The sequence below is a fragment of the Mesoplodon densirostris genome, chromosome 4 (genome assembly GCF_025265405.1).
Source record: "Mesoplodon densirostris isolate mMesDen1 chromosome 4, mMesDen1 primary haplotype, whole genome shotgun sequence".
Classification (NCBI taxonomy): domain Eukaryota; kingdom Metazoa; phylum Chordata; class Mammalia; order Artiodactyla; family Ziphiidae; genus Mesoplodon; species Mesoplodon densirostris.
In genome coordinates this window covers 129192499-129206470 of record NC_082664.1, presented here as the reverse complement: position 1 = coordinate 129206470, position 13972 = coordinate 129192499, and the positions used below count along the sequence as shown (strand labels likewise).

General features: G+C 37.9%; 1 protein-coding gene across 3 annotated transcripts in view; it reads left to right on the top strand.

Moving 5' to 3' along the window:
* The window catches only part of TRIP4 (thyroid hormone receptor interactor 4), a 70937-nt gene that overhangs the window by 7505 nt on the left and 49460 nt on the right, over nucleotides 1–13972 (top strand). For 2 of the 3 annotated variants that reach the window (XM_060097188.1, XM_060097189.1), the window contains exons 4-7: nucleotides 6461–6673; nucleotides 8554–8632; nucleotides 11286–11415; nucleotides 13525–13740. In XM_060097188.1, the coding sequence (XP_059953171.1) occupies nucleotides 6461–6673; nucleotides 8554–8632; nucleotides 11286–11415; nucleotides 13525–13740 (638 nt within the window). The remainder of the gene's footprint in view (nucleotides 1–6460; nucleotides 6674–8553; nucleotides 8633–11285; nucleotides 11416–13524; nucleotides 13741–13972) is intronic. The other variant, XM_060097190.1, reaches the window with a different exon arrangement.

Genomic DNA, 13972 nt, shown 5'->3' with positions numbered 1-13972 from the left:
TAGAGATTATAGATAGATAGATGTGATAGAAAATATTTAATGAAATACACCAGGACTTCAATTTCAACATTTTTTGTGGCTTTGTACTAAAAGAATGCACAATTCTAGCTGTTTTAAGAGTGTTCCTATTTTAGGCCATTCACTACCCATCATCATCATCATTATTTAGCATTTAGAGCTCTTTCGTATTCTCTCTTAGCTCTAAAAATAGCCCTGTGAGGTAAGCAGAAATATTTATATTCAGGGCAATTTGACAAGCTAAATTTCCCAGCAGAAGGGAATAGTTAATTATGCTAGGATGGAAGAGTAGTGATCAAAAAATTCTGAGTGATGACCATGCAAAAAAACATGGAAAAGTGTTTCCCAAATAATGTGAACTTAAAAAAAATAGTCTTAAGCCTTTTATTAATTGGAATAAAATGAGCAAAGACTATCACAAGCAAAAGAAAAAACACAAATGACCAATAAACATTAAAAATGTTTATCCTTACTAGTAATTAAGAGTCCAGTTTGTCACCCTAATTGCCTAGACTCTTCTGGTTTTAGCACTGAAAAGTCCTGTATTCTGAGATTTCCCCTAAGTCCCGGGAAAAAAAGGATGGTTGGTTACTTTACTAGTAATCAAATAAATACACATTAAATCCCTGAGATATGGCATATCACATTGTCAAAGATTTTATTTAAAAAAATTTTTTTGGCCGTGCCATGCAACATGCGGGATTTTAGTTCCTGGACCAGGGATTGAACCTGTGCCCCCTGCAGTGGAAGCTTGGAGTCTTAACCACTGGACTGCCAGGGAAGTCCCTCAAAGATTTTAAAAACAGATACAGTGATGATGAAGTTGTATTAAAACAGGAACCTCCTATACACTACTGGTGGCAATGTAAATTGGTTTAAGCTTTCTGGGGGCAGTTTGGCAGCATATATCAAGAACTGTGGAAATGATCATATACTTCTGACTTATTAATATGACTTAAATATCTAACAAAGTAATCAGAAATGCACACAAAAAATGTATGTTCTGTATAATGTTATTTATAATATTGAAAATGTGAACTGACCTGATTTTTTAGCAGTAAGAGACAGATTAAATAAATTATTATTCCCTCATTTGGTGGGATATCATGCAGCTCATTTCTTTTTTTTTTATAAATTTATTTAATTAATTAATTTATCTTTGGCTGCGTTGGGTCTTCATTGCTGTGTGTGGGCTTTGTCTCTTTGCGGGGAGCAGGGGCTACTCTTCACTGCGGTGCACAGACTTCTCATTGCACTGGCTTCCCTTGCTGTGGAGCACAGGCTCTAGGTGCACGGGCTTCAGTAGTTGTGGCACACAGGCTCAGTAGTTGTGGCTTGCGGACTCTAGAGCACGGGCTCAGCAGTTGTGGCGCACGGGCTTAGTTGCTCCGCAGCATGTGGGATCTTCCTGGACCAGGGCTTGAACCCGTGTCCCCTGCAATGGCAGGTGGATTCTTAACCACTGCGCCACTAGGGAAGCCCGCTCATTTCTTTTTAAAGCTGTGGTGTATACAGAACCATTGTTTCTAGGGGAAATACAGGGTTAGGTTTCTGGGAGCCTCTGATCACATTTCCATCAACCAATCAAAACATAACCTCATGGCTTCCCTGGTGGCGCAGTGGTTGAGAGTCCGCCTGCCAATGCAGGGGACACGGGTTCGTGCCCAGGTCCGGGAAGATCCCACGTGCCTCAGAGCGGCTGGGCCCATGAGCCATGGCGGCTGAGCCTGCGCGTCCGGAGCCTGTGCTCCACAACGGGAGAGGCTGCAACAGTGAGAGGCCCGCGTACCGCAAAAGAAAAAAAAAAACATAACCTCATTTTATGTGTGTTTCTGTTTAAAGACACTTTATTTAATATATATTGTTGATCATTAACATTGAAGTCAAAGCCAATAGCACTGTAACTCATGCCTGAAGAAAGCTTATCTAATACACCTTTCTTTTTTATTATTATTATTTATTAATTTTTATTATTATTTTTTATTGAATTATAGTTGATGTACAATATTATATGTTATAGGTGTACAACATAGTGATTCACAATTTTTATTTTATTTTTATTTATTTATTTTTATTTATTTTTGGGGGGCTTGCAGGATCTTAATTCCTCCACCAGGGATTGAACTCATGCCCCCTGCAGTGGAAGTAGGGAGTCCTGACCATTGGACTGCCAGGGAATTCCTGGTGATTCACAATTTTTAAAGTTTACATTCCACATATAGTTATTATAAAATATTGACTATATTCCCTGTGTTGTACAGTGTATCCTTGTAACTTATTTATTTTATACATAATAGTTTGTACCTCTTAATCCCCTACCCCTATCTTTTATTCTCTATATATCTGTGAGTCTGTTTCTATTTTGTTATATCCACTAGTTTATTTTTTAGATTTCACATATAAGTGATATCATACAGTATTTGTTTTTCTCTGACTTATTCACTTAGCATAATACCCTTCAAGTCCATCCATGTTGTTGCAAATAGCAATTTTTCATTCTTTTTATGACTGAATAGTATTCCATTGTGTATATATACCACATCTTTATCCATTTATCTGTTGATGGACACTTAGGTTGCTTCCATATCTTGGCAATTGTAAATAACGTTGATATGAACATTGGGTATATGTATCTTTTCAAATTAGTGTTTTCATTTCTTTTTGGGATATATACCCAGGAGTGGAATTGCTGGGTCATATGGTAGTTCTACTTTTAGTTTTTTGAGAAACTTCCATACTGTTTTCTTTTCTTTTTTAATTAATTTATTTTATTTTATTTATTTTCGGCTGTGTCGAGTCTTTGTTGCTGTGTGCAGGCCTTCTCTAGTTGTGGTGAGCTGGGGCTACTCTTCGTTGTAGTGCACAGGCTTCTTATTGCGGTGGCTTGTCATTGCAGAGCACAGGCTCTAGGCACACAGGCTTTAGTAGTTGTGGCTTGCAGGCTCAGTAGTTGTGGCTTGCAGACTCTAGAGCGCAGGCTCAGTAATTGTAGTGCACGGGCTTAGTTGCTCCACGGCATGTGGGATCTTCCTGGACCAGGGCTCAAACCCATGCCCCCTGCATTGGCAGGTGGATTCTTAACCACTGCACCACCAGGGAAGCCCCTCCATACTGTTTTCCACAGTGACGATACCAAGTTAACATTTCCACCAGCAGTGTATGAGGGTTCCCTTTTTTCCACATTTTTACCAACATTTGTAATTTGTGGTCTTTTTCATGATAGCCATTCTGAGAGGTGTGAGGTGATTTCTCATTGTGGTTTTAATTTGCATTTCTCTGATAATTAATGATGTTGAGCATCCTTTCATGTAATATACCTATTTTCCATATAAGGTACAGCCTCTTGTGCTTAGGAACATTAGATAGCAATTCCTATTATGCATGGGGGCCATATTATATGGTGAGATTGCCAACAAAAAGCACAGAAATGCAAAGAACTTGCACTAAGTAGACTTAGGATACTTGTTTACAGTATGAGAGCTGAAGCAAGAAGGCAGATCACTGCATTGCCCAACCTTAGCTGAAAATGTGTGCATTTGGTGACTCAAATGTTTTGCCATTCTGTGCGTGTCCATGAATGCCTGTGAAAGCACCTGGAGTATTGATTTGGGGGTTACAAATAAATATTAGCAAGTAGGCAAATTTGAAGATCTGGAACCATGAAAAATGATGGTCAGACTGTATGTCCAGTTCCATTTTGGGACTTGTAGGTAAATCTTAAATCTGTCTTCAATTTTCTCAGGCAATTCATTTGGTTATTCAGAAGTTTTTATTGTGTGTCTGTTGTGTGTCAAGAACTGATTTAGGCATTTGAGATATAGCAATAAACAAGACTCATTAAGGTTTCTTGCCCTCCTAGAGTTTACATTTTAGTGGTTCAGAGGAGAGGTAGAAAAGATAGTCAAAGAGATTTTTTTAAGTAATTACATATTGTGAAAACTAACATGAAAGAAATTAAAAGGGCAGTGTGATAGGCAGTTATTGGAAGGGTGGGAGCTAATGTAGGTAGGGTATTCAGGGAAAGCCTTTCTGAGGGAGTGAAATTACAGCTAAGACCTGAACACTGCAAAGGAACCACTATGTAAAGAGATGGGCTGGGAACAATGCCGAAAGAGGGAATAACAAGTGCAAAGGGGAGATGGAGAAAAGTGTTCTCAGAAGTATCAAAAGCCCTGTGTGGCTGGAGCATAGTGGACAGGGGAAGAATGATGTGTAGGTGAGGCTAGAGAGCTCCTGAGGGCCATATGTAAGGCTTTATAGGTCATTAGAAGTAGCTTGGATTAAATTTTAAGCACAATGGGAAGCCAGTGAGTGGTTTTGTTTTTCGTATTTTGTTTTTTAATTATTTAACCCCTCCTCCCCACCCCTCTGAATGGTTTTTGGCAGAGGAGTGATATGTTATGAATTTTCTGGCTTGCCCTGTTCTCCCCTTCTCTCCTCTATTACTCTGTCTTTCCTCCTTCTCAATAAATACTTGCTGCCTGTTATGGATAAAAGACCTAATCAAAGCACAGCCCTCAATCCCTCAAATGTGTTATTTTAATGTAACTGGATACTTTAAAGGGAGTGAAATAGAAGTTTCTGCTTAGAGATTTTAGTCTTCCCCTCACAAACATCCCTGAGAGCAAAGGTATAATTGACCAGTTTGAAAAATGACCACCTGCTAGAATTAGATAACATCCTTAGCACTTGTCTTAGATTTTAACATTTACCTACGTTGACTTATTTGATACTGTCTGTATATCTCAAGTTTTGGCTTTGGACATTAGGGCGTGTTACCTCTCTTTATAGTAACCAAAGAATTGTTACCTTCATTGTTATAACTCTCCTGTCCACTAGGACTCCTGAGATTTTTCTTTGAAACTTCAGTCTCTGGAAATGATTGAGAAACTCTCAATTTAAAGGGAAAGTAGGACTACACCAGAGGAGAGGCATCTATGCACCTTAAGTGTCAAAAGCTGCTGTGGTCTGAATGTTTGTGTACCACTCAGAATTCATACCTTAAAATGCTAATGCCCAGTGTGAATTAGGAAGTGGGGCCTTTGGGAGGTTCTTATGTCATGGGGGTGGAGTCCTCATGAATGGGGTTAGTGCTCTTATAAAAGAGACCTCACAGTCCCTAGCCCCTTTTGCCACATACAACAAAGAAGTAATTTCTGTGACCTGGAAGAGGGCCCTTGCCCAACCATGCTTGCACCCTGAACCTGGACTTCAGCCTCCAGAGCTATAAGAAATAAGTTTCTGTTGTTTATAAGCTACCTAGTCTGTGATATTTTGTTACAGCAGCCAGAATGGACTAAGGCAGAGGCTGATATAGTTCTCTTTTTAAAGTTTTTATTTTATAACATACATACAGAAGTGAATAAATGAATTTTCACAAACTGACCATACCTGTATAGCCAGAAATAAAACATTACCATTCCTCTAAAAAACTCCCATGTGCCCCACAATGAAAACCCTCCCAAGGGAAAACACCATTTTGACTTTGAACATCATAGATTAGTTTTGCCTGCTTATGAACTTTGTATAAATGGAGTTAAATAGTATATACTCTTTTGTGTCACATGGTTTATCTCATTGCTATATAGGATTCTGTTAAGTGAATATTCAATCTACTATTGAACATTTGGGTAGTTTTCCAATTCTAATGCTGCAGTGAATGTTCTTGTATATGTCTTTTGTTGAACATATTTACTCATTTCTGTTGAGTATATGTCCAAGAGGTGAATTGCTGGGTCACAGGATATACATATGCTCAGCTTTAGTAGATACCAGTTTACACTCCCACGAACGGTGTGTGAGAGTTCTAATTGTTCTATATCCTTGCCAACACTGTATTTTCTGTCTTTTCAATTTAGCTATTCTGGTTGGTGCGCAGTAGTATTACACTGTGGTTTTATTTTATATTATCTTGATGACTGATGAAGTTGAGCACCTCTTCATGTGTCTGTTGGCTGTTTGGATATCTTCTTTTATGAAGTTCCTGTTTAGGTCCTTTGCCCATTTTTCTACTGTGTTATCTGTCTTTTTCTTATTGAGTCAATTTTTTATAGATTTTTCTTACTTTACTGATTGTTCTTATTTCCAGATCTGTGAATATCATCTGCTTTTAGAGGCATTTTTGTTTTCTATGATCTCCAATTTAGCTGTACCTAAATATGTCACATAAACAGCTTTTATTGCTACATTTACCTTCCACCAGCTATAATACAGGGCTGACAGCTACTAGCAGAAAAAGCAGAGTATATTAGCTAGTTTTTCTAGGGCATAATCTTTACTTAGACCCTTGATTATAACTCATTTGTATTTCTCCTACTTCCTTCTTTCATGGTTGCTGGGAAGGGTATAAGTTATTATTGAACAGAACTGAGGTTTTTCTCTCTTGACTGTTTTCATTGTCATTAATTATTTGATATTATTTCTGATATCTTTGTACGATCAGGCACAAGAGAACAGCAGCTCCTTAAAGAAGAAGACAAAGTTTGTCAGTTTATATACAAAAGAGGGACAGGACAAGCTTGCAGTCCTGATCCCTGGTCGCCACACTTGTGATTGCCTGGGCCAGAAGCACAAGCTGATCAATAACTGTCTGATCTGTGGGCGTATTGTCTGTGAACAAGAGGGTTCTGGCCCCTGCTTATTCTGTGGTACTCTGGTAAATTGTTTCTTTCCTATTTTACTACTCTTCAGTTTTATACATAGGGACATTCACACCCCTAGTAATTTCTCTTTTTCATAGTAAATTTCTTCCCTAAGGTGTCCAGTAAATTCTTTTTTATTTATTTTTATTTTTTTTTGAAGTATAGTTGATTTACATTGTTGTGCCACCAGTAAATTCTTGTAGCAGGAACTTTAGTCAAAAACCCAAGTTGATATCCTAGAACTGAGGCCTATTTGTGAGAATATTTTGAGAACATACCTTGTTGAGGGATCCAAGTCTTGTGTCAGATTAAGTTCAATTTAAGAAAACTTTAGGGCCTGAAATATCAAAAATTTTTGTCAGTCTTCAGATGTGGCTCATATTCCTAGGGTTACAGAGCCACTGTGATGTAATCCTCAAGTCTATAGCTTCTTTTTCCAGAACACCTCCTTTTTTTTTTTTTTTTTTTTTTGCGGTACGCGGGCCTCTCACTGTTGTGGCCTCTCCTGTTGTGGAGCACAGGCTCCGGACGCGCAGGCTCAGCGGCCATGGCTCACGGGCCCAGCCGCTCCGCGGCATGTGCGATCTCCCCGGACCGGGGCACAAACCCGTGTCCCCTGCATCGGCAGGCAGACTCAACCACTGTGCCACCAGGGAAGCCCAACACCTCCTTTTTATAGCTCCTCATTATCTGAGTAAGTGACCTCAAAAGTGTAGTTGTAATGACTCTGTTACAAACACCCTAGTGAGTTGTCTGGAAGCCTTATTCTGCCAGTTGAGCTGACTGGCAGAAGCAATGGCATTTGGTATTGGTGAAGGTATACATTTTGTGTTGCTTTGTTTTCCCTTCTCTCGTGGGGCCTTTAATTTTTTAATATACTCAGATAATAAGCTGATAGACAATGGATGACCTGAAAAATGTAGTATCTAATATCAAAAATGTTCATAAAAACAGCATCAAATGTCCTCCCATATGGGGCTTTTCTCTAGAGAAACACCCTACAGCTTCTGTGTGCCACTCAGGCAACTGCTAGCAAGTACAGTGTTTTCTGTTAGGTCCCTTGGATCCTTCGGTGAATTCAAGAAACAGAGTAATGTAAAGCAGATTGGCCTTGAGGTCTTGCAGTTTCATAAACTTAATATGAAATTGTTTTTAAGTAACCCCTTCTGCTTTTAGGTAACCTCCCTTCTTACACTTCTAGTGATTTTATAATAAACAGAACTTTTTCTTTGCTTAATGTGTTTATTACTTTATAAGCAGGTAATGTTTGAAGGCAAAGAAGCAAAATACATATAAAAGCTAGACTAGTTTTCACTGCTTCTTTTTCTGGCTCTTTTTAATAAGACACTTGTGGGACTTCCCTGGCTGTCCAGTGGTTAAGACTCCCTGCTTCCATTGCAGGGGGCATGGCTTCAATCCCTGGTCGGAGAGATAAGATCCTGCGTGCCGCATGGTGCAGCCAAAAACAAACAAACAAACAAATAAATAAATAAATAAGACACTTGCTTAGCAATTCTCTTGTAAGACTTGGATTTCACGATTAGAACTGGAAGGCTATAAAAAAAAGTCTTGTATATTTTTTCAATATTCTCAGTGGTGGCAAATCTTTATCTTTTGAAAGTAGGTTAGATTTTTTTTTTAACTATCATTCAGGGACACTTTTAGTGATATCAGTTTTTTGTATGGTTCATAAAATAAGGGAGAAATGGAAAGAGACTAGGGCAAAACTCATTTGGGTATACTTTTTTTTGGTATATTTGTCTGGATTAAAAAACACTGACAGTCTATTTTATTGCCGTATCTAATGTGTAATTTGAGGTTACTTTTTAAGTATATCAGGCAAACACTATCATTTAACTATTGGATCATGTGTCTTACTCTTATTACTTGATAGGTATGTACTCGTGAAGAACAGGATATTTTACAGCGTGACTCAAACAAGAGCCAGAAACTGCTGAAGAAGCTCATGTCAGGTAGGCAGCAGTCTTCTAATTGGGTCACTGTAGTTATGGATACCTTTTGTTGTATCTGTGATTGTTTCTCTTACTTGTATCCTGGTATGTAAGATGCAATTTATTTACTCATTTTTTTAAGTTCTTATTAAAATCACCTAACATTGAGCAAAATAACTAATAATAATACTATTGGATTATAACCCAAAGAATAAAATTAATGTCATGAAGTAACTGAATAAATTAATAAATGGGAGAGAAGGAACTGCTCTTATAGAATTCCAATTAATAAAGTGAAGGAATTATGGTAACAGAAAATCACCATGTCAACACCACAGTAGTATTGATAGTAATTGCTACAGGCAAGATCCACCAGTAGATGCTAAAATTATTGGATGAAAGTTTAAGAATTGGAGATGTGCTAGATCATGAAAGACAAGGAAAGACTGAAGAATCGTAATGGTTTGGAGGAGACTAAGGAGACACTACAACTAATTGCATTGTAGGATCTTGAATTGGATCCCTAAACAGAAAAATAATATTAGTGGAAAACAAGTTGAAATCCAAATAAAGTCTGTAATATAGTTAATGGTATTGTGCTATTGTTAATTTCTTACTTTTGATAATTGTACTATGGTTATGTGAGATCAGATGCTAACAAGGGAAGATGAATGAAAGGTATACAGGAACTCTACTTTTTTTGCAACTCTTCAAAGTTTTTTATAGTTGAAAAAAGCATGACAAAAATAATTAAGGACATTTTTAAAGGGAAAACGATATACTCATTACTTTCCATTTGTGCAAATATTTTGTTCCTGCTTTAATTCATAGTTGTTTTTTAAATATAGATAGATTGGTTGGTATTATGAAGTAGTAATCATAGTGTATATAGAATTTTATGTTTTTCCTTTTTTAACTAATGTTTTATAATTATTGTTTATGTTGCCATATATTCTTCATATTTGTAATTTTTAGTGCTTAAAAATAGTCATTAAATTTATTTATTATAATTGATTATCTATTTCCTTATTACTGGATATTTTGACTCTTTCCCAATTATAAATAATACCACAAGTGGTCAACTTTGTTAATATTATATCTTTGATTTATTTCCTTGGGATAAATTCCTAGGAATGGGATTACTGAGTCAAAGAATATTATCATTTTTGACACTTAAGATGTATTTGCCATATTACTTTACCAAAATATTGTACTAGTCTACAACAATATTAGTATTTTACCCCAAAACCTGTCACTATTGGGTTTTGACATTTCATGTTATTTTATTTTTATAGTTGTAATTTATTATTATTATTATTAATGAGGTAGGACATGTCTCCATATTTTTTCCATTTGGATTTTTCTAGGGTCATTATTATGAGAAAAGGTAGTTCTCAGTGCTTTTCTTATATTCAGAACACAAGAATCAATCTCTCTTTTTTTTTAATTTTAAAAGAAAGATTTGACAGGACTTTTTTTTTTTTTAGGACTTTAAATAGGCCTAGAGTTTTAGGTATAGAGAAAGGTCAGCCTTCATTATAGCTTAGTTGTTTTCCTAACACATTTTAGATCTTGGTTCTATCATAATTTATGGCTATCTTTTCTGGGATATATAGATTTATGGTGTGTTGTCACAAAGGAAGATAACACATGGGCCGAGGAATGAATGTGGGCTTTAGAGTTAGACAGACCTAACTTATTTTATTTTACTTTAAATTTATTTATTTATTTATTTATTTTTGGCTGCGTTGGGTCTTTGTTGCCGCATGTGGGCTTTCTCTAGTTGCGACGAGTGGGGGCTACTCTTCGTTGCAGTGCGCGGGCTTCTCATTGTGGTGGCTTCTCTAGTTGCGGAGCGTGGGCTCCAGGTGTGCGGGCTTCAGTTGTTGTGGCATGTGGGCTCGGTAGTTGTGGCTCGCGGGCTCTAGAGTGCAGGCTCAGTAGTTGTGGTGTACGGACTTAGTTGCTCTGCAGCATGTGGGATCTTCCTGGACCAGGGCTTGAACCCATGTCCCCTGCATTGGCAGGCGGATTCTTAACCACTGCACCACCAGGGAAGTCCAGACAGACCTAACTTTAAATTTTGTTTCTACCTTTTAATTTCTGACTTAATGAACTCAGTAAATTTACTAATGTCTCTGAATTTCAGTTTCTTTATCTGTAAAACAAAGATAATATAAACTGTCTTACAGGGTTATAGTGAGAATTAAGTACTATAGTACGTATGAAGTGCCTTAGCATCTGATAAGTTCTCGTTATTCATTTCTGTCCCTCTCTGCAATTTCTTCTCTTTTTTCCTTTTATTATTTAGTTTTTAGCTTTGATATATAAAAGTATGTTCAAAGGTGATATTTAGCCCTACTCAATAAAGTTTTTCTTGTAAAGGCATTTTTATATTGTGTTGTTAAACAGTTTGTTACCCTTAGCGATCCACATTTCCATAAGGGAAGAAGTAGATCCTTAACATTTATTGAGAATGTATTATGTGTCAAGAGCTGCTTGATGCCTGACAAGTAAAGCCTGGCCTGTGTACCTGTTTGTTTTCCATTAAAATGAAGGCTATCAGTCATTAGGGGCACAGCCAGATCTACTGATATTTTGTTCTTTGCTTCACAGCGATACAACTAATTGGTGTGATTCACTGACACCATTTGATTTCCTTATTGAATTTCAGGGACAGAGAATTCTGGAAAAGTGGACATCTCTACCAAGGACCTTCTTCCTCATCAAGAATTGCGATTTAAATCTGGTCTGGAGAAGGCTATCAAGCATAAAGACAAACTGTTAGAGTTTGACAGGACTAGGTATGATGTGGTTAGAATAAAAAATGCTAAGAAATAGAGTAGTCCATTATTTTCGTACTTGATACCTTCTTAGGGTGGACTATGAAAGTGTTTACAACAAAAGAAGAGCCAGATGCTCTGTGGAGGAGGTCTACAGCTTGTTTTTGAATCATGTCTGAATAAGATAGGCTCCCACCGAGAGGATCCTACCCTGCAATATTTTTTTATTTATTTATTTTGCGGTATGCGGGCCTCTCACTGTTGTGGCCTCTCCCGTTGCGGAGCACAGGCTCCGGCCGTGCAGGCCCAGCGACCATGGCTCACGGGCCCAGCCGCTCCACGGCATGTGAGATCTTCCCAGACCAGGGCACGAACCCGTGTCCCCTGCATCGGCAGGCGGACTCTCAACCACTGCGCCACCAGGGAAGCCCCCCTGCAATATTTTTTGATTCTTGGCAAATGCGAGTGTATCCCTTGGAAAGTTGATTTGGGTTGACACAGTTCCCCACTTGTTTCACTTGAAACCATCCGTTTATTCAGTCAGCATATGTTAGAGTGCCTACCATGTGCAAACTGTTGGGGGGCCTCTGGATACTCCATAAGAAGCTGTCTCTGAGAGAGTGTTAACACCACCTCATGGGAAGACATGAGTTACCCTCCCATTTTCCTTTGACACTAAATTTGTTTTCTGATTCAATAATGTCCCTAAATTGAGTTTTACACTCCTACACTTTTGTCATTGAGCCCACTCACCTCTCTTCAGGAGACAGATTTATGGATTTGTTAGTTCTGTTTTTTATTTTTTTCTCTTTCATTTTTTTTTCTTTTGGACAAAATGTGTATTGAAGACCAATTAGTGGTAAAGAATGTATAAATAGGACTTAAATGCTCACTTCTCAAGTGGCCATGTGAGAATCCTTAGAAAGACCTTGCATCTCTTACTGTGGTAACTGAATATGTCTATTCCTAGCATTATAATCCTTTGGTTAGACACACCTACTACTTTCAAATCATTTGCTGTGAATACATGAGATATACTTTGAAAGCTCTTTGTTAAGTAAGCCCATCCACAAGGTTTGTAACTAATATTTGCTCTTCATCCTTAAATATCACTTTTATCCTTACTCAGTGAAACTTAGAAATAGAGTACATTTTTTGATAAACAGAAACTGGGAAAGGGTCTCTCCCTATTGGCGTTGTTGCCCTTGTGCTGGTGAGTTTCTAAGGGCACCAATTTCATTATGTAGGTTTGTGTATAGTACCACTCTCAGTCTACTTTAAAACTTTTATAATTCCAGCTGAGTCCTGAAAGAATGAAATCTGAATCTGATTTCAGTATTTCCCTATGCCTGAATATATCATACTAATTATTAATTATGCAGTTGAGACTGATTTATGATTTTGGAGTAGTCACTTAACTTCTTTGAGGCCCAGGTTTATTATTTGTAGAAGGAGAGAGTTGGATCATCAAGATTCCTTCTAGTTCTTAATTTCTTTGTTGGTATGATCTTAGAAATAGGCCTGATTGTCATATCTTGGAACTTGGCCCTTGTAAATATGTTAAATGAGGGACTGGGGATAGGGTTGGGGTGGTGATGGGGGAGGTGGTGAAAACTGACATATAGTAGTAGAGTATTAAAGATATCCTAAGAATAAGCTTATAGGACTGAGAGTCCAGGATGGAACTCCAGTTTCTAAGGGAAATAGCGGCAATTGGGCCTAGCAGGAATAGTCTAGGTCCCAACTGTAGAAGGACTAGGATATTGAGTAAGCTGCCAAGACATGAACTCAGATGCGGCAAAATCAGACATAAGCCCAGTTATAAGAAGGTAAGGGCTGGACTAGTAAGAAAATAGGAGGACAATAGATTTTGGTGCTGTGTCTTTTCCTCCACAAGGGTGAGATTTGTTCTAAGAGCTGAGCTGAGTCTGCAGTGGGAATAAGGTATATGCAGAAGCTGGAAATCAGGCAGAGTTTGACCTAGTTTTGGAACGTTCTAGAGCATCTATATTTGAGATAATAACCTTCAGGACAGCAGAAGAGTGAGCTACTTGAAATAGCTTCCCAGTAATCAAGTCCCTGTTTGTCAACAGGTGACCTAACTGCCATGTGTTCTTTTTTTTTCCTTAGCATTCGAAGGACCCAAGTCATTGATGATGAGTCAGATTACTTTGCCAGTGATTCTAACCAGTGGTTGTCCAGAATTGAACGGGAAGCCCTACAGAAGCGAGAGGAGGAGCTGAGAGAATTTCGACATGCCTCTCGGCTCTCGAAGAAGATCACCATTGACTTTGCAGGCAGGAAGATCATGGAAGATGAAAATCCTCTAACTGAGTATCACAGCAAGTAAGTGGACAACACCAGAAAGGGTCTGAAAGAAGGGAGCAGTTTAACTGTAAAGGATTTGCCTCCGCCCCTTTAATGAGTCTGTTATTTTTGTTAATTTTTAGAGCAACATATTCATTTGGAGTAGAAACATGGAATAGTAGCTAAGAAAACTTTGGAATTGAACAGTGAGGGCCACTTGACCTACTAGATAACTACTGTAGTTTTATAAAAAACTGTTTTTAAAACAGTG